This window comes from Hyperoodon ampullatus (genome assembly GCF_949752795.1).
Source record: "Hyperoodon ampullatus genome assembly, chromosome: 4".
NCBI classification, from domain to species: domain Eukaryota; kingdom Metazoa; phylum Chordata; class Mammalia; order Artiodactyla; family Ziphiidae; genus Hyperoodon; species Hyperoodon ampullatus.
The window spans coordinates 51,215,100-51,238,605 of record NC_136917.1 but is presented as its reverse complement, the minus strand read 5'-3'; the positions used below and the strand labels follow the sequence as shown (position 1 = coordinate 51,238,605).

At 40.9% G+C, this 23,506-nt stretch overlaps 1 protein-coding gene across 3 annotated transcripts in view; it reads left to right on the top strand.

Annotated features, from left to right (window-relative positions):
* Positions 1 to 23,506, top strand: part of STK32A (serine/threonine kinase 32A) — a gene marked incomplete at both ends in the record, with an annotated part of 117,704 nt that overhangs the window by 64,166 nt on the left and 30,032 nt on the right. For all 3 annotated transcript variants that reach the window (XM_079702208.1, XM_079702207.1, XM_079702209.1), the window contains one exon: positions 20,549 to 20,586. In XM_079702208.1, the coding sequence (XP_079558334.1) occupies positions 20,549 to 20,586 (38 nt within the window). The remainder of the gene's footprint in view (positions 1 to 20,548; positions 20,587 to 23,506) is intronic.

Sequence of the window (23,506 nt, the reverse complement as noted above, 5' to 3'; positions counted from 1 at the left end):
ATAGATTCTCCATGCAAGCACTGTGGACCAATCCTTTTTTTTTTTTTTCTTTTTGGCCTTGGTGCTTACATAATTATTATTTAATTTTGTATCTTTGGAAGGGCCCATTTGTACTGGAAACATACTCTTCAGGCAATGGATAAATGGAAAGCAGACCAGTTAATCATGTATGATCTCGGAAGTAAATTTACACACCTGGTGTTTTTGTCAATAACTTGAAATCCTGTTGACAAGCGATCTTTCTCCCATAGTGGCTTTCTGCTACCTCGCGCCTAGTTCTTTCCGAGGAGAAACTTTTCATATTTGTAGGCTATAGAGTCCCTGTCAGGGTCTTCATGCTCACTCATCCTCCCCCGAATTGCCAACCCACAGTCTGTTTGGGGTGCTGACATTGCAGATCTCAGGCAGAAGCCAGGGACTATGAAAAGCCAACATCACCAGAGGCCACCTTGTAACTTTCTCCCTTCTCTGTTTGAATCTGAGTTCTGTGCCTTCTTTCTCTGAGCTTCATTTTCTCAGTCATCACAAGTCAAGATGCTCTGAGCATTTTTGCCAAGTGCTTAGAACCATGTTCCAAGAAGAATACAGGAGAAAAACGAAACAGAAAACTTGATACAATTTTCACCCCCAAGGAACATAACCATACCAAATAGCATTGTTTTCTGTCCTTGTCTCCCTCACTCTCTTTTGCTCCTATCATGGTTTTGCCACTTGAATAAGAAACCAAGGACTAAGTTTCTGCTCCTTGCCCTTTACACACTCACAATTACTACTTAGTGCCTGTCTTCAGAGGGCCTCTTTGTACTGAAATGTCTCCTTCTCATGGCAGAGGAATGGGAGGCAAACACCATGACGTTATGAATGCTGGGTTAAAATGAGATAGCATCCTAGGACAGGAATAAAGATGCAGATGTAGAGAATGGACTTGAGGACATGGGGAGGGGGAAGGGTAAGCTGTGACAAAGCGAGAGAGTGGCATGGACATATATACAGAACCAAATGTAAAATAGATAGCTAGTAGGAAGCAGCTGCATAGCACAGGGAGATCAGCTCGGTGCTTTGTGTCCACCTAGAGGGGTGGGATAGAGAGGGTGGGAGGGAGATGCAAGAGGGAGGAGATATGGGGATATATGTACACGTATAGCTGATTCACTTTGTTATACAGCAGAAACTAACACAACATTGTAAAGCAATTATACTCCAATAAAGATGTTAAAAAAAAAAACCAGAAAACAATCCAGATGTATTTCTACTGCCCATATGTCCTACCTTGCCTCCCCATGCATTATATTTTATAGGCAGTCGTAGCATTTTGTACCTCTCCTGAGGAGTTGTGATGTTTGGGTATGTAATTACCTAATGTCTGTCTGCTGTGCTAAACTGTAAACTCCATGAGTTGGGGCCATGCGTGATGTGCTTCTCACTGTGTAACCAGTGTGTGACAAAAATCTGAAGGAATGAACACTGCTCGAACCACACGGATGACAGATTGACTAAAAGCCCAGCTTTACAGATAACAAAGACGAAATTAAACTAGAAGGCATTAAAGCCATAAATTTCAGACCTACCTTGGTTTTCACATTGGGTAATCATATAATTTATCATCCAAACCAGGGTACTCCTGAGAATGAAAGGAGTTGTGTTAATAATTATGCTGGGACAACGGGCAAAACTCCTAAGTGTTTCGGAAAAATCAGAACATATATCAACCTCATTAGGGCTTTTCAAGACAGCCATGACCAAATAGGCATTTTAATTGTGAGAGAGCTCTAATAACCAGGACTTTCTGCCTTCAGACTACTAGATATCAATGTGAAGTGATTTCCTTGTGAAGTGGTATCAAATGGCTTAAAAGACATGTACATGGTGAAGTAAGCAGTGTCCCTTTGTCTATGGCATTTAGAGGATAATAGTGGTGGCACTCTGAAGCCAGCTTCAGGGCTCCTGGGGCAGAGTTAAAAGCGTGAAGAGCAACATAGAAGAAGAGATAGAGGCTTCTGAGTACTGTAATTCTCTTTCTAAATCTCTTTCTTCCAAAGAATCTGAAGAATTCATGCTGTATTTGATGGCATCTATGATAACAAAACATCTTTCAGCTACTTAGAGGATTGGATTGTAAGACACAACCTGAGTTCTAAGGTATTAAAATGTGAATAAAAAAAAAAAAGGACGCAATACAGTAGATTTCCCAGGCAAGGAAAGATCATCTGCATAAAAGTGCAGATATAAAATATGTGACTTCCTAATTTCAAAGCAACATTTTGGGGCTTCCCTGGTGGCGCAGTGGTTGAGAGTCCGCCTGCCCATGCAGGGGACACGGGTTCGTGCCCCGGTCCGGGAGGATCCCACATGCCGCGGAGCGGCTGGGCCTGTGAGCCATGGCCGCTGAGCCTGCACGTCCGGAGCCTGTGCTCCGCAACGGGAGAGGCCACAACGGTGAGAGGCCCGCGTACTGAAAAAAAAAAAAACATTTTGTCTCTGGACAGGGTGGAAGGTTCCAAATTACCTGTGGTGGTCAGCGAATATGTGTAGAGCAGAAGCGGTAATAGGCTGCCCTGACTGAGGGACTCCTGGGTACCAGGTGCTCTGCTTAAGCACTTGTGAATTATTTCACTCAGTCCGCCCACAACTCCAAGAGGCTGATGGTGTGATCGTCCTCATTTTACAGCTGATGAAACTCCGGTTCAGAAAATCACTTGGCTAACGTGTAGGTGACGCCACCTACACTTGAAGGATATGCAGAGCTCTTAGCCACCTACTGCTGTTCAGCACTGTTGTTGCCCTGAGGAGGGTGTGGTACAGGGTGGGGCACGGCCACCTGCCTTCAGGTACCCGCTGTCTGGCTGCACAAGTGAAGATGACACAAATGGAGCCAACAGACAACAGAAGAGCCTAAAACTAGAAGCTAAATTGGATGAGAAAGACTGAAGTGCTTCAGTAGGGAAGATGCTTTGGGGTAACAAAACAAGTTTCTTCTGAGCTCAGAGGGCTTAAAAGCAGGAAGGAGAGTTTAGTCTGTGTAAGGGGAACTGTATTCCAAATGAAAGTATTCGTTTGTCTCCCTGTGGTAACACAGAATAGGCTCTGTCTTTAGTTTTTTTGTTTGCATTGTTTTTCCTGCCAGCATGGCCAGCTTAGTTATTTTTTTTAAATACCATAAATGCTATTTCTGCCTAAATTCCAAATGAGACTTAAATGGGGTTTTGTTTTATTTTGTTTGTGGATTTTTTTAAATCCACAGACTTGACTTTTTGTAGTTTCCTAAATATGTAGAATATTTAGCTAATTTTTTTTCACTTTTACAATCTGTTTTCTCTATAGCTGTGAAAGACACAGGATTGCACAGTAATCATTAATTTCAAATTGTGCAATTAGACATATTTCTTATTGGGCGGGAAGTCAAACATTTTTCTATGAGTACAGCTTGAAAATCAGCTCTAGTTTCCAAATTATGGCCGTTTCCTTGTTCAATATTCCGCTTTACTTACATTACATCGGTGAATGAAGATCTTAAGATATGGATACCGTGATTATTTGCTTTTATTTTTAAAAATAAGGAAAATTAAACTCATTACAATCCTTCCTGTGGCATAGTACTCTGATTTGTTGATTGCCACAGTCTCTCCAGTGAATAAAGTGATAGAAAGTAATTATTACAGTCTAATGACAAATTTGTATTCCTTCCCTTGTCAGATGTTAAAGACTCAATTACAGATTTAATCTAATGAGATGAATTGTTTGGGACAGTTAAATAGTAAGTCATCTTGGGTCAAAATACCATTTGAGAGGATGTTTCTTTTTCCGTCATTCTAAGAATTATCTCACTCTAATGAAGTTATAACTGACTGCTTTCTAAATTCCTACAGGAATAAGATAAAAATCTAATTAGGCCATTGGTATCAATGATGGCGGTGCAACAGAGTGAGCTGTAAAAATTCATCTCCAACTGATTACAGATACGCTGAAGTAGGAGTAAAAGAAAATTCATGATTGTCAAAAAAAGAATAGGATGCTATTTTTGTTCATCACCTTTATCTTCTCCGCTATAATCATAGAAACTGTTAACTAACACCCAGTCCATCTCGGAGCCTCCATAAAATACACAAAGGAATTAGTTTTCGCACATCCCCTCTTGGACTGAAGTAGCTGCTTGCCAGGTGTTTATATCATTCTTCTAGAAATCAGCATTTTGATGGTGAAGAAAAAAACTTAGGGATATGCTTCTCTCAAAAATATTCATTCAAGAACTGTTTCTTGAGTATCTGTTTGCCAGACAATGTTCTCGGTGCTGACCCTCAATGCTGAAAGGGCAGACAACTTCCCTGTCATCCAGAGTTGATAATATAGCATGAAAGGGAGTCAAGTAAACAATTCAACACTCGTACCAGAAAGGTGTTTAAATTCTGTGGCATTTACTACAAAGGAAATAAGCAGTTATGTGTGTATCCTGTGCCACCCATACACATCACTCACACTCAGTGCATCTTCACAGTGGTCTTGATCCTACTTTTAGTGGTAGCCCCTGGCTCACAATATTCTTTATAAGAAGTGGTCTCTCCCTCCTAAACTGAGGCCCTACTTCTCACTCCTGTTCTAATCTCTAATCTAATCTCTAGTCTAATCCAGAGCGGTTGCTAAATACATTAGTGACTGAACAAATGAATGAGGACAGAATATACACGTGCTCCTTGGGTGGACGTGGAAGGTAAAGGTTGCTGCGGATAAAGTTGTCTTCAGCATCTTTTTAATTTATCCCCACTGTGTGTCTACAGTGTATGGGGCTCTATACTGCCTTTCCTCCATGTTGTGTTAGTTTTTATGCCGTGTAATGAAACCACCACAGATGTAGTGACTCAAAATAACACACATTGATTATCTCACAGTTTCTTTGGGCCAGGAGTCTGGGCACATCTTAGCTGGGTTCTCAGAAACGCTGTAATCAAGGTGTTGGCCAGAACTGGGTTCTCTTCTGGAGGCTGGACTGGGCAAGGGTCCAGTTCCAAGTTCAGTAGGGATGTTGGCAGAATTCATTGCCTCATGACTATAGGACTCTGCTTGTTTCCTCAAACTCAGTGAGGAGACCAAGACTCCAGAGTGAGTCTGCTAGCAAGACGTTGAATAAAATTACATAACACAATCGCTCACAAAGAAGAGCGACCTCCCATCACCCTTGCTGTATAATGTCGGTTAGAAGCAAATCATACAATCAGCCCACACTCAAGGGCTGAGGATGATACAAGACATGAACAGCAGGAGGTGGGGACCATGGGGGGCACCATAAAGTCTGTCTACCATACTTCCTCTAAACAAGTTTTCCTATGCCTGACTCCGACATCAATATCCTCTATGACCATAAACATAACCCTGGACATCCCTGTCAAGGAAGCAATGAGGTGGTTTGGCCAAATGAACAGGAATGGTTCTTTCATACCTAAGAGTCTAGGGTGATTTCCCCTCAGCCCTGATAGGGGCTGATAGGATCACACTCTTCAAAGTATAACCTCTTTGACTTTCTGCTCTCTACCACGCACCCATTTCTCCCCAGCAATGCCCCATGACCGAAATGAACTGTCAAAGGGCATGTAACAGTGAGGTGGGATAATCAGCCTTTAACACATTTAATAATCAAGACCTTTTTGCAATTCAGTTGTGAGCCCAAATTCTTTGTTTTAACGAAGGTCTTCAGTTTGTTACAGGCAGAGATCTTCAAGGCTGAGATTTCATCTTTTTGTCTGACTCATACACACTGCAGCATCTTAGAAAACACATTTTATTTTCTTAGGATGATCATTCATAGGGAAAAAATAAGATCTTTCTGCAGCTAATCATTTTAGTCAATGATCACTGAGTGACAGATGAGTTTCTGATGAATGAACTTGTCCACACAGTGACACCCCAGGTTTCTGAAGCCTGTGGAAATGAGTCATCTGGAGAGATGCTTTTCTAATTCCTGGAGGTGTTTACTCCCCTCTGCTCACCATTTAAATTATACTACAAGTACCTACCTCATTTTCTTAATGGCTTAAGAAGAGCTGTCATTCATTGGGCATATACCAAGAACTAGGCACTGCGCTAACAAGTGTTTTGCACACACTGCCTAGTCTGATAGTCAACAATACTATGACAGGGTTAAGTGACTTGCCCAGTACCATACAGTTGGTATACTAAGGCCACATTCAAAAGTAGGATGAACTGATTCAAAGATCCTGCTCTTAAGATAGGCTCTTTTAGTTTCATTCTTATGAACATAATAGACTTCTTCAAGATCAGATGAGCTATTTAGTGCTATTTACTCAACAGCAACAAACACTAGTTTAGATACACATTTTTAGTTGGTATGTGTTATGGGTTAAATTTTGTGTCCCCCCCAAAAGCTATGTTGAAGTCCTAATCCCCAGTAACTCAGAATGTGACCTTATTAGGAAATAAGGTCTTTACAGAGGTCATCAAGTAAAAATGAGTTTATGAGGGTGGGTCCTAACCCAATCTAACGGGGACTCTTATCAAAAGAGGGAATGTGGACATAGAGATAGATATCAACAGAAGAAAGATGATGTGAAGAGAGATAGATATAAACAGAAGGAAGATGATGTGAAGAGACACAGGGAGAACTCTGTGTGAAGATGAAGGATTGGAGTGATGTGTCTATAAGCTGAGGAAGGCTAACGTTTGCCAGCAAACCAACACAAGCTAGGAGGAAGCAAGGAAGACCCTCACCTACAGGTATCAGAAGGAGGAGGGCCTTGATGACACCTTGATTTAGACTTTTAGCCTCCAGAACCATGAAACAGTATATTTCTGTTTTTTTAAGCCACCTAGTTTGAGGTACTTTGTTACAGCAGCCCTGGCAAATGAAGACAGTAAGTTTTCACAGTTTTTTTAGGTGCTGAAATTTCATTCTTTGCTTCTCTAGCACGTACTACTCAGAGCAGCTTCTACTTCACTCCTGATATGCTGCTTCAAATATATTATGGGATGGAGGACCAGAACAAAACTTGTTAGAATTGTTTATAAAATTACAGTAACCCGAGAGAGAGTTCACTAAGTCAAATCCATTAGCTTTAGTATATGGTAAGCTATTTTATGTTGCCCAGAGACTGTCTCTGCTTACTTTCATATTTCAGATTTGGTGAGATATTTCAGATATCTCTGGCTTTTTCAAAACGTTTCTCTAGTCCAAGGAGTTTTGTTTTGCACTTAACATATCTCTAAGGGAAGTGAAATCTTTTCCAATTTACCAAAGCAGCATGTCCAGGATGATGAAATTAAAAGTCTAAAAATACTTATAGATGATCCGATTACTTGTATTGTTCATGCTCTACGTGATGCTGCCTTTCTTCCTCCCAATGTATTGATAATATTTTCTGTTTATTGCAGTGGGATAATAGATTTTGGCTTCCGACTGCCATTTTCTGTGGAGTGGTTGAGAAAATGCCCTTGCTTGTTGTTTTGGTAAATCTTCTCTTCAGAAGCTCACCAGCCCTTGCGAATATTTTCTCTTCCTAACTCCCATGGCAGAAGGGCCATTTGAGCCTCAAAAACAAAACGGCAGTGCAGTAATGAGGGTATTAGGTTGGTACGTTCTATTCAGCACCTGCTCCCAAGCTACCGAATAATGAATGAGCATGAATTACACATTGTGAAAACAGGAGGCTCTGCCTGCTTTGTATTGTGCGTCAGGCAGTTCCGAAAGGAGCTTTGAAACTGTGCTTCTCACACGAGGGCACCCATTTGTGAAAACCCACCTGAACAAGGCAAAGAGCTGCTCGCTTACAGGTTAACATTTAACTCGCCTGGTCCTGAGCTTTTAATAATTTCTATAAGGTCAAGAGTTTCATTAATATGCAACCTGTAACTTAGTCCAAATTCAATTTTACTTTGCCTAGCCTACATTTTAGTACAAAGCTGAAGCTTCATTCTTTCAGCTTTAGTCATTTAACAGGTAGTATTGATGACTTATTTATGTGCCAGGCACACAGCTCTTGAATGGAGGTTTTTTGGGATTTATTAACAACTTTATTTGTTTGTTCACATGTATATTTTTAAAATTTTTTATTGAAGTATAGTTGATTTACAATGTGTTAATTTCAGGTATACAGCAAAGTGATTCGGTTTATATATACACATATATATGTATATATGTGTGTGTATCTATCTATCTATCTATATATATAACTCTATTCTTTTTCAGATTCTTTTCCGTTGTAGGTTATTACAAAATACTGAGTAGAGTTCCCTGTGCTGTACAGTAGGTCCTTCTTGGTTATCTATTTTATATATAGTTGTGTGTCTATGTTAATCCTAAACTCCTAATTTATCCCTCCCCCCTTCCCCTTTGGTAATCAGACGTTTGTTTTCCACATCTGTGACTCTATTGCTGTTTTGTAAATAAGTTCATTTGTATCATTTTTTTAGATTCCACATATAAGCAATAGCATATGATATTTGACTTACTTCACTTAGTATGAAGAGTTTTTGAAGAATAAAAACCTGGTTTCTGTCCCTTTAGAGCTTACAGTTTGGTTGAGGAGATGGACAATGAATATAATACAGAAACATAAACAATGAACAAATACATACATAATCATGTTAGTTACAGATTCTGTTGAGTGCTTTATGGGAAATAAACAAGGATCTAAGAAAAAGTAGAGTTGGGGGTGAGGGCCATTGCTCTCGAAGAAGCCTCGCCAGTAGGTGGCATTTGAGCCAAGCCTTGCAGGACAAGCAGCTCTAAGGTGGAAGTTTGTTAGGTGTCCTGGAGCAGAACAGAGGCCTCTGTGGTTGGAACATGTGAGAAAGGGGGAGCGTGGTTCAAGAAGCCACAGGAGAGGTGAGCCGAAATCAGGTTGTCTTACCATGCTCTAACAAAGGCTCTAGTTCAAACTGATTTCGTATTTGTGCTTTAATGAAAATACAGAGCCAGTCAGGAGAGGGGACATGTTTCAATTTGTAATCAGTTTGGAGATAAGGATAGAACATTCACAGTGGGTGGTAGGAAAATAAGGATGGAAATCATAGAGAATGGGATCCATTAGCTATTCTAGATACTAGGGCAAAACAGAGCCTGGAGATTATTAGTTCAACTTGCTCCCTCTGTAGGTAAGGGATTGGCATACTTTATCTGTAAAAGGCTAGAGAGCAAATGTTTTAGACTTTGTAAGCTATAGGGTCTGTCACAACTCATCGACTTTGCCATTGTAGAGTGAAGGCATCCAGATAACATGTAAGCAAATGAACATGATTGTGTTGCAATAAAACCTTATTACAGACACTGAAATCTGAATTTCACATGATTTTTTATGTGTCATAAGATAGTATTCATTTTTTTATTTTTCAACTATTTAGAAATGTAGGATCCCTTCTTAGCGCATAGCCATACAAAAACAGATGATGTGCTACATTTGGCCATAGTTTGTCAACCCCGGTACAGATGCTAAAACTGTGGCCCAGAGAAGCAAGTGATATGCCCAAGGTCACAAGGCAAATCAGAGAGAAGGCTAAGATAAGAAATCATGTGTTCTAGCTATTAGGCTGGTACTTAAAAGAAAAAAAAATAGTGTCTTCATTGATAAAAGTAATGAGAAGATATTACGTAATATCTTATAATAAGATTTTTATGTAATACTTTGGTTCAAATCGATAAAGATGGCATGTTTATTTTAGAAATTTGTGGGGGAATATAGAAAAGTATTGCAGAAAATAAAAACCCAGTGGTAATCTAATGTGTTTTGTTTATTTCTAGTCTTATTTGGTTGAGCATTAAATATATACTGATAATCTTTTATAGAATTATCACTATATGTATAGGAATATACAAATATATACATATAGTCATATCCTTTGTAAACAGAATAATATGAAGATATTGTATATGCTCAAATCACGTAGTTGTCCACCATGATATTCATATGCCCATAGCAAGGCTATTTGCAAGGTGTCCATCATAAGCAGTGACTGATCTCATTAGAATTATATGATGGCTCTTCCACTTACAAGAGAGGCAACCATGGGCAAGTTACTTAGCATCTCTGACCCTCATTTGCTGTATCAGTAAAATGAAGAAACCTATACATAAATACAGGGCTGTGGTGGAGATAAATTCTAACATATGCACAACACCTACATAGAAAGTGTTCAATAAATTTATAGCTATTGATTAATATTGATACACTATATCCATTTGCTTCCATTACCTTCCTTGCACTAAACTATGGGGAAAACATACTGTTCCTTCTCATATTCTAGAATACATCATCACCAAAATTACACATTTATCTTACAATACAACCATTAAGAAAACACAATATTTTCATTTGAAAGCAGAGTATGACATAGTAGACAGGGTAAGGGGCTTTGGACTAGTCAGATCAGGGCTCAGTTTGGGGCTTCGTCCACTTATTAGGTGTACGACTTTAGGAAAATTAATAAGCCCTGAGATCTATTTCTCTAATTTGTGAAGTAGATTTAATAATGTCATATATATTAAAGCAGGAAAAATATGATGAGCCCTTACTACATTGCTCAGAAAGTCAGGGATGGCTAATAAAGGGAAGCCATACTATTTTCCTGCCAGTAGGAAAACAACTATGGGCTATTACAGAACCTTGGGATGTTAGAGTGAAGGTTAACATAGAGATCAAGTGCTACCTACATCCAAAGGCAGAATTTCTTCCACAACCTCTCCAACAAGGAATTGTCTTCCTAGCTTTTAAACACTTCAGAGGTGAGATACTCATTACCACGTAAGGTAGATGATTTCATTTTTAGACATGCTGAAATATTAGAAAGTTCTTCCTTCTGTTGACTCACAATCAGCCTCATGGTTCCCCTGCTGCCCATTGGAGCTGAACTAAGTAAGGTGTCAAGTCAGACAGGGCTTCTATTAGTCGTCACCCACTCGTAATCTTACTGGTAATTTATCTCTAGCCTCCAGGATTCCTTATGGTCGGTGCCCTGTTGTGATTAGTGTTTGTTCCTTGTTAAGTATTTTGAATATCACTCCTGGTGTCAGGTAAACATGAACTGGAATCCTGACTCTTCTCATAATAGTGGATGACAATGCAGTAGTTCCTGGAATTAGCCCTCTGTGTGCCTCAGTGGTCCCATCTATGAAATAAGGGTAATAATTATACCTACTTCATAAGGTTGTTAGAGGATAATAGGGAATAAAGTATTTAAAAGGCTTATCCTTATCTCACTTGTTGCATTAAATGAGATCTATCATCATGAGTACATCACATGGTTCCATGATAGTTGAAAACAACTGTTCATCATTTATCGTTCTCAGTTTAACACCAGTTTCTTGCCATCTAGCCCTTCCTACACTGACACTTCCTAATTACTTGTTCAATGTTTTCTGAAAGTCAGTTGAACGATTACTATGTGCCAGATACTAAACTAAAAGTTTTACATGTGCCATCTCACTAAATCTTCACAACAGCTCTATAAAGCAGATACTATTGCTGTCCTCGATTTATAGATTCAGGGGGCCGAGTCTCAGAAACATATTACCAAACATGTTTCTAGTCTCATAGAAAACTAACTCACATGAGACTAAACAATAAAGGGGATTTATTCTTCTATGATACTTGCAAGTCCAGATGTATGCCATACTTGTAGGCTATCTTGATCCAACACCTCAGCCTAGGACTCTATGCCTACTCCTTTAAATCCAATGAATCACACACCTTCTGGAAGCTTTCCCCAGGACAGCAAGGACACTTCTTCCTCAGAAGCCCATAGCTTAACTCTTCTTCCTACTTAATGGCTTAAATAGCGTTACAGCCCATCCCAGAACCAATAACCAGGACTATGGAGTAGCATAACTCTCACTAGCTTAGGCCTTAGTCACAGAACCGTCTCCTACAGTCAAGCGTGGGATAGACTCCCCCAAACAAAGGGACTACAGCGTGTGTGTATATGTGTATGTGTGTGTGTGTGGCAGAGAGGTCAAATACCCAAATGAGAACTGAAATGATTAAGAGAATGAAGAATGGCATGTTAGGAGGGCAATCACAATGTACATTATACAAGGTTATAGCTTGCCCAAGGTCCCAGAACTAGCAAGTTCTCAGCTGAGATTTGAAACTGGGTCATCTAACTCCAGAGCCCCACTCTTAACATCTAGGTTCTACTGCTTCCCAAATAAACCTAGTAATGCCTGGGAAGGGATAGAAACATTTGTGATTACTAACTGTATTCTACACACACACACAAACACACTACACAGTACAATACAGTATAGCATATATAAGGCACATGTTTAGTCCATATACTGGTATAGACATACCCATTGTAAAACTACTGAGATTCTTGTATTTCACTGTATTGGTTGATAGAGCTGCTGCCTGAGCCTTCCTGTTACCCAATCCCTTTCCTGCACCCCTTCCTCCTGTTTTCTGCTCTCTCACCCACCAGCTCCCTTGATCTAGCAGCTAAAGTGCTAACTCCTGGCCCAGCAGGGGCCCCTTAAGGTTCTGCTCCTGTGCCCCCACCAGCATCCAGATGACAGACTTTATCTGTTACCATCAACGGACCACAAGTGGTCTTGTTCCTTTCTGGTTCCTCTTACTTTGCAGACTCTTTCCCTGCCTCTAACTAGTACATTTCTTTACCTAAAACCTCCTGGGTTTGAGTGGAAGACCCAGGAGCCCTGAGTTAGGCTGGTCTCTGTGGCAGAGTGATTTACTCTGTGTCCCTGTCTCCTTGGGTGCAGAATGCATAAATGTGACCTAGGATTCTAGCTGTGTGAATCCAAATTAAGGAAAACAATGGTGATGAAAGAGCATTGACTAATGTTAAACTGTAAGGCAGGAAGCCTTGTCATCTAAACCTTCTGCCTCCAGAGACTACAAAATGGTTAAAAATCTCAAGTTTCTGGGATGGTGGTACATGGTCATACTTCTCAAACTAGAATGTCTGCACTATTGTACTGCTGGGGATTCACCTTCCTAGAACAACAGATTTATCCAGAATAAGAAAGGTGGAATTTTACTTTTATATTAAAAGAGATATGTATATATTATAGAGTAGGGTGCAAAGTCTATATGATTTTCAAATATACAATAGAAATTATGAAAATAATTAAACTTGCTGCAGACCAATTTCAACCACACCCCAGACCCCTGGGTATGTTAGGACATTCTCTCTCCTGAGAGGAAGTAAGATATGAACGTTTGAGATATAAACTAAGATTGCACCTTGCAGTTTTTGGTTGTAATCCCAGTTCTGTCTGCTGCTTAAAATCTTGAACCATCTCTGAGCTCCCCCTTCTTCATTTGCAAGAATGGGTGTAGGGCTTCCCTGGTGGCGCAGTGGTTGAGAGTCCGCCTGCCGATGCAGGGGACATGGGTTCATGCCCTGTTCCGGGAAGATCCCACATGCCGCGGAGAGGCTGGGCCTGTGAGCCATGGCCACTGAGCCTGCGCGTCTGGAGCCTGTGCTCCACAACGGGAGAGGCCGCAACAGTGAGAGGCCCGCGTACCACAAAAAAAAAAAAAAAAAAAAGAATGGGTGTAATATCTAAGTTATGGAGCTGTTATGAAGAATAAGAGAGGGCTTCCCTGGTGGCGCAGTGGTTGAGAGTCCGCCTGCCGATGCAGGGGACACGGGTTCGTGCCCTGTTCCGGGAAGATCCCACATGCCGCGGAGAGGCTGGGCCCGTGAGCCATGGCCGCTGAGCCTGCGCGTCCGGAGCCTGTGCTCCGCAATGGGAGAGGCCACAACAGTGAGAGGCCTAGCATATCGCAAAAAAAAAAAAAAAGAATAAGAGAGATGCTGTCTCTCAAGTGCCTGCCACCGCATGGACAATAAATAATAGCTATAACCACTCTCTTGACTCATGGGAAGCACAGCAGTTTAAAAACACTCTTATGGACTAGCCCCAGCACCTCTTCCTATGGCAATGGCAGGCATTGGTAATCAATCTTTTCCCTTGGACATGGAGGTCCTTTACCAACACAGCCTGAAAGCCTTCAGTCTCTTTACTTCATTTCCTCGTAATGGCCTCTGTAACTAATACTACCTTGAACAAATTGTGGGAAAGGCTGGGACTGAGTAACAACAAAAAGAAGTAGCCAGAAAGCAGCTAAGAGTGTAGATCTTAAAAGTTCTCATTACAAGAAAAATAAATTCGTAACTATGTGTGGTGATAGATGCTAACTAGATGAAGTGTGGTGATCATTTCAGAATATACACAAATATTGAATTATTATATTGCACACCTGAAACTGATATAATAGTCATTTATGTCTCAATTAAAAAAAAAAGAAGCAGCATCCAGGTGGTAAGAAAGTTGGAGGATGATACCTGGCCCTTACTAATCCAATCCTGGCAGCTTTTCACTTCTGTCTCCTGTTCGAAATTACATGTTTTTGCTTACAATTTCCCATCACACTCTCACACCCCCAAACCTCTCTTTTCTTAACATGGGTCTGTTTATGTGACCAATAGCCTTCATGTAACACTGTAATTAATATATTATATGCACAATAAATATGATATTATAAAATAACATTATATAAATATATAAATAAAATATTATACGTATAATATTTCCCCCTCTCAAGAGCTTGGAGAGGACCCAATCCAGGAGAGCATTACATGACAAAGAATTAAATCCAAACTGTGGACCTGTCAGAAAGCCGTGGGACACTGAAGAAGTTGAGTTTGATTTGGATACACTGATTTTCCTGTTCCCTCTTCTCACAATACCCCATATCAGATTGCAGGGTGAGCAACTTGATTCCAGGGTAGGCCCAGTGAAGGGATGTAATTAGCCTATTAAGTTCTGCTAATGTCTTGTTAAAGTCATTCAGGTGAGAACAGCAGAAATATCAGTTGTGCCTTGGACCCTGCCACAGGGAGCGTTGCATTTCCACACTGCTATTTATAGTTCTTACAGTAGGAATCAGCTGATTCAGCAGGACCTGGACTTTTCTGTTTCATTAAATCAAGATGCAATGAAGGATTTCTACAGAATGTGTGTGTTCCTAAAAGTGTACTTTACTGCTCTGCAAATGATGGGTTTTTTTAGTTGCCAACAGTAAATACAGCGCATCTGGCATATGGAGGGTGTTTTGTTGTCATTGTTCTTATTCTTTTGTTTTTGTTTTTCTCTTCTTAGGAGAAAAAGAAATACATGGCTTATTATTCCAGAAGTTTGAGAAGCCAAGGGACTAGATTCACTCATTTTTCTGACAAATATTTATTTAAACACTGACTTTGTTCTGGGGCACTTTGATGAGCCTAGGAGCTATAGCACTGAACAGCACAGAAAAGATGTCCTTGCTCTGAGAACTTGGGGGGAAAACAAATAATGAACAAATAAAGAAGAAAATAGGTAATGATAGTGCTGTGCTGAAAATAAGATGGAGGTGAAGACATGAGGATGGAGAGGGCTACTACTCTAGATTGGGTGGTCAAGAAAGAACTTGGAGGATGCGATATTTTAGCCAAGATCTGAATGACAAGAAGACACAAGCCACCTGAAGGTCTGGGGGACAGGATTGCAGGCAGAGGGGACAACATGTGAAGGAGACCAAGAAGAACAGTGCAGTTGGAGCATGGTGTGTGGCAGAGAGAGTATGCTATGAGATGTAGCTCAGGGCTCCGCAGGACTAGAGCACCTATAGGTCATATAAGGCCGGGGTAAATGGTTCAGATTTTATTCCATGTGGGTTGGGAGCCAATGGAGTCATTAGGCAGGGAAGGTGTGTGTAATGAAAAACACCACCCTGGCTGCTATGTGGATAATGGATTGTCAGGGGACAAGAGGAGAAGCAAGAAGAACAAGGTATTATACTATTGCACACTTCAGTATGATGATGGTGGTAGCACTGGAGATGGTAATTCTAATGTGCATCTATGTATAAATATTTTTTCACTGTAGTAAAATATACATCACATAAAATTTATCTTTTTTTTTTTTTTTGCGGTACGCGGGCCTCTCACTGTTGTGGCCTCTCCCGTTGCGGAGCACAGGCTCCGGACGTGCAGGCTCAGAGGCCATGGCTCACGGGCCCAGCCGCTCCGCGGCATGCGGGATCTTCCCGGACCGGGGCACAAACCCGTGTCCCCTGCAACGGCAGGCGGACTCTCAACCACTGCGCCACCAGGGAAGCCCCATTTTAACCATTTTTAAGTGACAAAGTACATTAAGTACACTTATACTGTTGTGCAACCATCACCACCGTCCATCTCCAGAACGTTTTTGTCATCCCAAACTGAAACTCTATAAACATTAAATAATAAATCATCAATCCTTCTTTACCCCCAACCCTTGGGAACCTCTATTCTATCTTCTGTCTCTGTGAATTTGACTATTCCAAGGACCTCATATAAGTAGAATCATACAATAATTGCTCTTTTGTGTCTGGCATATTTCACTTAGCATAATGTCTTCAAGGTTCATCCATGTTAGAGACTGTATCAGAATTTTATTCTTTTTTAAAGCTGAATACTATTCCATATGTATATACCACATTTGTCTATACACCCATCAATGGATACTCAGGTGGTTTCCACCTCTTGGCTATTGTGAATAGTGCTGCCACGGGTGTACAAATATCTGTTCAAATACCTGCTTTCACTTCTTTGGGGTATATACCCAGAAGTAGAATTACTAGATCAAGTATTAATTTCATGGGTTTTTTTGGTGTTTGTGTGGGATGTGATGGATATCAAAGGTTCTCTTTAGGACATATTATATTTATATTTATCATGGCTGCTAAACATACAGATGGAAACATCAGGCAGGAAGTTTTACATATTATTAGTCTAGAATCCCTGGGTCGGGTCTGGTGATAAAAGGTATATGACATAAGGTCTTGCTGCCCAGTGGATAGGCTGTCGTGATGACAAAGGAATGATTAAGGAAATGGGAGTGAGGAAACAGTTGGGGTGCACGTTGTTTTCAGCTCCCCAGGTGATCCTAGATATACCCAGGTTAGGTAACTACCCAGTTAAACCATCTTACAGATTGCCTTAAATGAAGAAAACCATTTAGGATTATTGGATTATTGGAGAAGACAGAAAAGATAAGAAGTGGTGCTAAAATTCTGAACTAGAAAATCTCAACTTGTTCTAGAAGGAATTTTAATACAGCACCTGGGTTTATTTTCATTTCCTTTCTCCTACTGCATGAATAAACAATCTTATCACACTGCCATTCACCCTGTAGTGACTTAGAGGTTACCTCATCACTTTTTAGAGAAACTATGTTCTTAGAATCTATGCTTATATACTTTTTCTGTTAAAAGTCCACTTTTTCTTTTATATTTTTCTTAGATTTTCCTCATAATCTTTCTCTGAATTTAGTAATAAACATGCCTCTTTACCACTTTAAACCCCTTTGCCACGGTTCCTTTTGAACCTTTCTTACCCTCCCCATCCCTGAGGGAACTATGTCTCATCTATCTTTGTATTTCTCATATCCTGACACAGTGACTTATCAAAGTAGATAAATGTTTGATAAATAAATGAATATAAGATTGAAATAGGACATATCACCTTAAACTATGACCTCTCTGATCTCCATATTTGTTTGTTTGGTTTTTTTTGGTTTTTTTTTTTGCGGTACGCGGGCCTCTCACTCTTGCGGCCTCTCCCGTTGCGGAGCACAGGCTCCGGACGCGCAGGCTCAGCGGCCAAGGCTCACGGGCCCAGCCGCTCCACAGCATGTGGGATCCTCCCGGACCGGGGCACGAACCCGTGTTCCCTGCATCGGCAGGCGGACTCTCAACCACTGCGCCACCAGAGAAGCCCTGATCTCCATATTATTCTTTAAGCTGCAAGGAAGTTTCTGGGGAAAGTAGTGGATATAACGAAGTGTGGCTATAACAAATTTAAAAAATTAGGGCTTCCCTGGTGGCGCAGTGGTTGAGAGTCCGCCTGCCGATGCAGGGAACACGGGTTCGTGCCCCGGTCCGGGAGGATCCCACATGCTGCGGAGCGGCTGGGCCCGTGAGCCTTCGCCGCTGAGCCTGCGCGTCCGGAGCCTGTGCTCCGCAACGGGAGAGGCCGCAAGAGTGAGAGGCCCGCGTACCGCAAAAAAAAAAAAAAAAAAAAAAAAAAAAAAAAATTACACCTAGGGATTTAATAGAAAGCTCATGAAGTGCCAAACCCACAGCAATTCATTTCTCCTAGCAAGCCCTCATAAATTCAGGCCACGAAATCATTGTGCTCATCTTGCCACACCCAAGTCTCTCCCTTCCTGGCAGGGCTCCTCAGAGCCTCCTCCTCGCCTGGCAGACACTACCTGATGCTCACTGGTACAGGTCGGAAAGAGGTGTCAAGAGCCTAATGGCTAGTTTACCTCGAGCTTTAAACTGCAGAGTGTTCAATGGTGTGCTGGAGTGCTCTGGTATATCCTGGTTTATGTATTAATCGAGAAACCATCCCCGCCATCAAGGAGTTCATGATCCAGTTGGAGAAAAAATGAATAGAAGTGTGATAAATGTTGTGATGGGATAAGCATACCATGCAGAGCACACAGGAGGGGCCATTGACTCAGAACTGGAAAATCAGGGAAGGCTTCCTGTAGGAAGTGGCATCTGAGCTAAGAGGTGAGGGATGAATCTGCATTTTCTGGGTGCAGTGGTTCAGGGCTCTGATTCAGGCAAAGGAACGGGAGAAGGTGAGGGGATGCAGGGAGCTTTTAGGGGACTCCATGCACTCCATGTGGCTGGCAAAGGAGCCAGATTATGAAAGGGTCTTTAATCCATGTGAGTGAATTTAGACTTGATAATTTTTGGAATAATGAAATCCATCAAAGGGGTTAGGGTGGAGTCTGCAATACTGAGAGTTTAACCAGGAAAACATGCAATTTGAAACCCCCTTGCACTCTATGTTTTTAGCAAATTATACCCTGAACCAGAGAAAAATTTGCCACAGCTACAAATGACCGCTTATGAATCCAGAACTAATTTTAAGAACCTCATAAACTAAATGAGAAGATATTCAAAGCTCATGAAAGTACCCATGCACCTGCCTGTTGGGTGGGGCATATACTTGGTTCTATGTGTAGGTAAGAGGCTTGTTATTCATTAATATTTTCAAAAGAGGACTCTGACAGTCTTGGTCTGTCACAGACTAAAGTCACCTTATTCTAGTGACATAAAAGCCACTTGACTGGGCTGAAAATGTTGCAGAATGTCCCAAACCTGTTGCAGAATTTCTTCCCTAATGGCTTCTGGGAATTTGGGTTTAAGGGCTTTAATGGTACATCAGGGAAGAGCAGTAAAAACCGGAGTGTGGAAGAGTGAGGGCTGTTATGAACTACAGAGCTGTGCTCTCACTGAGGAACACTGCTTACCATAATGTTTGTTTCTTGAGGACTTTTGAAACTCTCCAGGCCATTCCTCTAAGTATTTACCATCAAACCTCCAAGTATTCACCATCAAACTACTGCCTTCATTGGAAGAGGGTGGATTATGTTCCCTTCTATGGATTTAAGGATCTCACCAATGCATAGAAAACTGGTCCAAATCCTTTAATTAATAATCCCGGGAATAATACTTATTAAGCAACTAGAGGCATTATAGCATCATCCTAAAAAAGATTCTAATCTCCGCAAGTTTAAAATATAATCACCTTATAGATCGTTCTGTTTCTCTTTTTTATAGTCTTTACCTCTTTACCTCATCTTTGTAGCTCTAGAGTTACACAGGCAACAATGATGATTAGTACTACTACTGTACTACTACCTTATGACAATTTAAATGCTGTATGATCACACACTACTATATGTAAGATAGATAACCAACAAGGACCTACTATATATAGCACAGGGAACTCTACTCAATATTCTGTGGTAACCTATATGAGAAAAGAATCTGAAAAAGAGTGAATATATGTATATGTATAAATAAATCACTTTGCAGTACATCTGAAACTAACAAACACTGTAAATCAACTACACTCCAATAAAATTTAAAAAATAAAAATAAATAAAAATTATACATAAAATTTAAATAAATAAATAAATGCCGGATGATCTATGGAGCAATACTGATACACTTTGATATAATATGCTGTAGAAATTAAGAGTCTGAGCTTTTAGGGACTTCCCTGGTGGCACAGTGGATAGGACTCCACGCTCCCAATTCAGGGTGCCCGGGTTCGATCCCTGGTCAGGGAGCTAGATCCCACATGCATGCCGCAACTAAGAGTTCGCATGCCACAACTAAGGAGCCCGCCTGCTGCAACTAAGACCCCGTGCAACCAAATAAATAAATAAATATTTTTTTAAAAAAAGAGTCTGAGCTTTTGAATGAGAGAGACCCAGGTTCAGAGCCCCGTTTTTCTGTTTATTAGCTCTGTAACCTTGGGTTAAGTTCCTTAACCTCTTTAAGCCCCAGTTCTGACCTAGAAATTGGGGGTATTAATGGTAACTATCTCAATCCACTGTGAGAACTGAATGAGATTGTGAGTGATGAAGGGTTAGTACCTTCATTCCTAGCTAGCATTCTTAAGCAGTTCACCTTTATCCTTTAGTTCTGTTTCTTTGTTTTATTATGAGCAACTTTCTCCTTTCTTTTTACTCCCCTAGGGATATGAAGCCTGACAATATTTTGCTTGATGAACATGGTAAGTAAATGATTTGTTTGCCATCAACCACATAACATGCATGTAGAACAAGTTGGTTATCCCCAGCAAAGTAGTACTATATAGGGAAAAAGCGTCTTACTCGGTTCAGTTGAGTTGCATGTACAAACTCCATTTTATGGTGGGAGGGGCCATATGGGGGAACTTTATCATTTATTGCAGTGACGTAATACACCCTTAAATAGCCTTGCATTTACATAAGGAGAAAGTCATTCTCTTTTCAATTTTCTTCCATTCCTACTGATTTCTTCAAGAAAAGCATCCCAGTTTTTTGGTGCTAGTTTGCTTTAATATCTCTATAGCAATCATCTCCCTTTTTTTTTTTTCATAAAGACAGAAGAGGCTTAGAGCATTTGGTAGGCAATAGTATCTACCTAGAGATTCGTGACAGACTTTCCTTCTTCTGACGGTAAACTGGTTTCACATTTACAGAAGAGATATCAAGTTTTCTGTTCAAAGGTTTTCAGTTACTAAAAATCAGTCCATTTAAAGAAAGATATAAAGCAGATAAGAGTATCTCTGGTACCCAGCTATGAAAGTGACCGAGGGATATGGCAATGACCATGATGGTGATACATGAATGCCTGAAGTCCAAGAAGCACTGATTGAAGATGTCCTATAGAACAAGCTTTGGCCAACAGTGATTAAATGTGATAATCTCTTCCTAATATTATTTTAATGCACATTTGGATTTATTTATTAGAGCAGACCTGTAGGACACACAGCCTGCATGTTATAAATGTTACAGAGGCAATAAGATCCTTGTTAAATTTTTAGAAAGCTGCTAGGGGAGGGAGTCCTAAACCTGCAAAGCTCTGTATCTCTTTAACTTTTACAAAAGGGATTTGCAAGTGGGACTGAAACTCCACGGACCATCCATCACTTATTATTTATTTTCCTAGTTGCATTTTAAGCCTGATTTGCCAGACGCCATGTGTGCTCAGAGGGCTAAGAAACACTTTTGTGTATGACCTCTAATTTCAAAGCTTGGAGTCATTATTTATTTATGGACTGTCTAAAAAGATTTTCTCCACTTTCTTGCAATGCCTTATTTCTTCCTTCCCTTTACTGCTTCTGACATTTGGGAATAGTTTCTGAATCTCAGAAATGTGGGCAATGGTGAGGCAACATGAAGGTGACTTTCATTAAAGCACCAGCTATCTCTGCCTTAAATGGGAAGCAGGACCCCCTCTCACACCGGTGCAGATAAACTCTGTGGAGCTTCACAGCTGTGGACAAGGCCTCCCCCAGCCTCTAGAGGCCACCTTTGCACGATGTACAAAAAAGTGCTCTGTGTGCCCACCACAGCCTTGGGAAGGTGACCACTGGTAATACAGAGCCTGATTTCGGGTTCTGTCCCCACTTCCCCCTCACCTGCTTGCCTTTGTGCCCCATATATTGCTCAACCATTTGTCAGGACCCTGAATGGAGACATATTGGTCCTGTCAACCAAAAAAATGTACTTTCCATTCAGAGAACAACGTTTCGGTCTTGGATCTCAAACATGGCTTCATCTTATTCCTACCATGAGGTCATCCTGTTCTCTCTCATTCAACTTCTTTCTCTTCCTCATTTTCTTGTCAACTTGGTGATTGTAGATTAGGAGAAAGATCCAGGAATAAATTAATCTTTGAGTTTATCCACGCTTAGAGACTACCCTTGGGAAAGATTGTGTGATATCGTAGATAAGAGTGTGGGGTTCGGAGCTCAAAACCCAGTTATCTCACTCACCAGCTCTGAGACGCTCGACAGGTTGCCTAAAACTTCTCTGCACCTTAGATTCTTCAGGGATGAGAGGTGTCCTTACTTCTCAGGGTAACTGTAAACACTAGCTGACACCCTGCTTATAAACTACTTGATTGCCACGTGCACAAGGAAATCACTCAATAACAGTTAAATGCTAGTATGACTCCATGAGCTCGTAGGGGCTTTCTCCCCTACAGAAGGAAGCTTAGGTGACTTCATTTTGTTTTATAGGACTTTATCTATATCATAGAGCGTAAGTGAAAGCTGGGTCCTCACCTGTCTTTACTAAAGAATTATTTTGATTCCAGGTGGGATATACCAAAGATTGTGTGTGTCTACTTCTTAGGTCTTATGTTTAAACAATCTTCTCTGACACTTAATTCTCAGGTAACTACACTTTCAGTGGCCCATTCTGCCTTTCCTTCATGCACGCAGGGGGTTAAGCCCACGTTTCAGGGCATTTTATTCTTGGTTGGACTGGGGCTCTGTTACTTAGGGCCTACAAGCAGGCATCCCGGTCTGCCTGAGGGATGGTCCTAGTCTATACCTGTTATCTGGTATACTATTTACAAAGATCGTTTTCACTCTCAAGTTCTGGGGTTTGGACAATGGCTTAAGAGGGTGCTTTTCTATATTTGTTCCCATCCTAAACTCAACTGGAGGATCACTGCAGTCAATGAGAGAAACATTGCTTTGGGAAGGACTGGATATGTGAATGGGATAGAAGCAAGCAAACAAAAAGGTTGCGAGTCATTCTCTAAGCATTGTCCTGGGGATCCCTTTCTGGAGAAAATAATTTGTTGAGGTTATTTACTTTCCGTTTATTCAAATTCTGAAAAATTAAGCTTTCAGGCATTGCTCAGGGACCATAATTAACTACTTTGAAATGAAGCGATTCCCGGTGGCCCTCCCTCCCCAGCTCATTATGCAGAGCTGCTCTTGTGACAGCCAACTGGACCACAAATCAATGCCTGCCTCTGGGAGTGCTTTCTGGTGTGATTTGCCAAGGTCTCACGTTCGAAAACTTCATTTGTCTCCTCTGTCCACATTTATAACTTTTCACCCTTTATGGACAAGATCATGTACGCCTCTTGCATGGGGATTTAGCAACTGTAAAGGATAGTTGTTTACCTCTAATACACCTCCTATGCCCGTT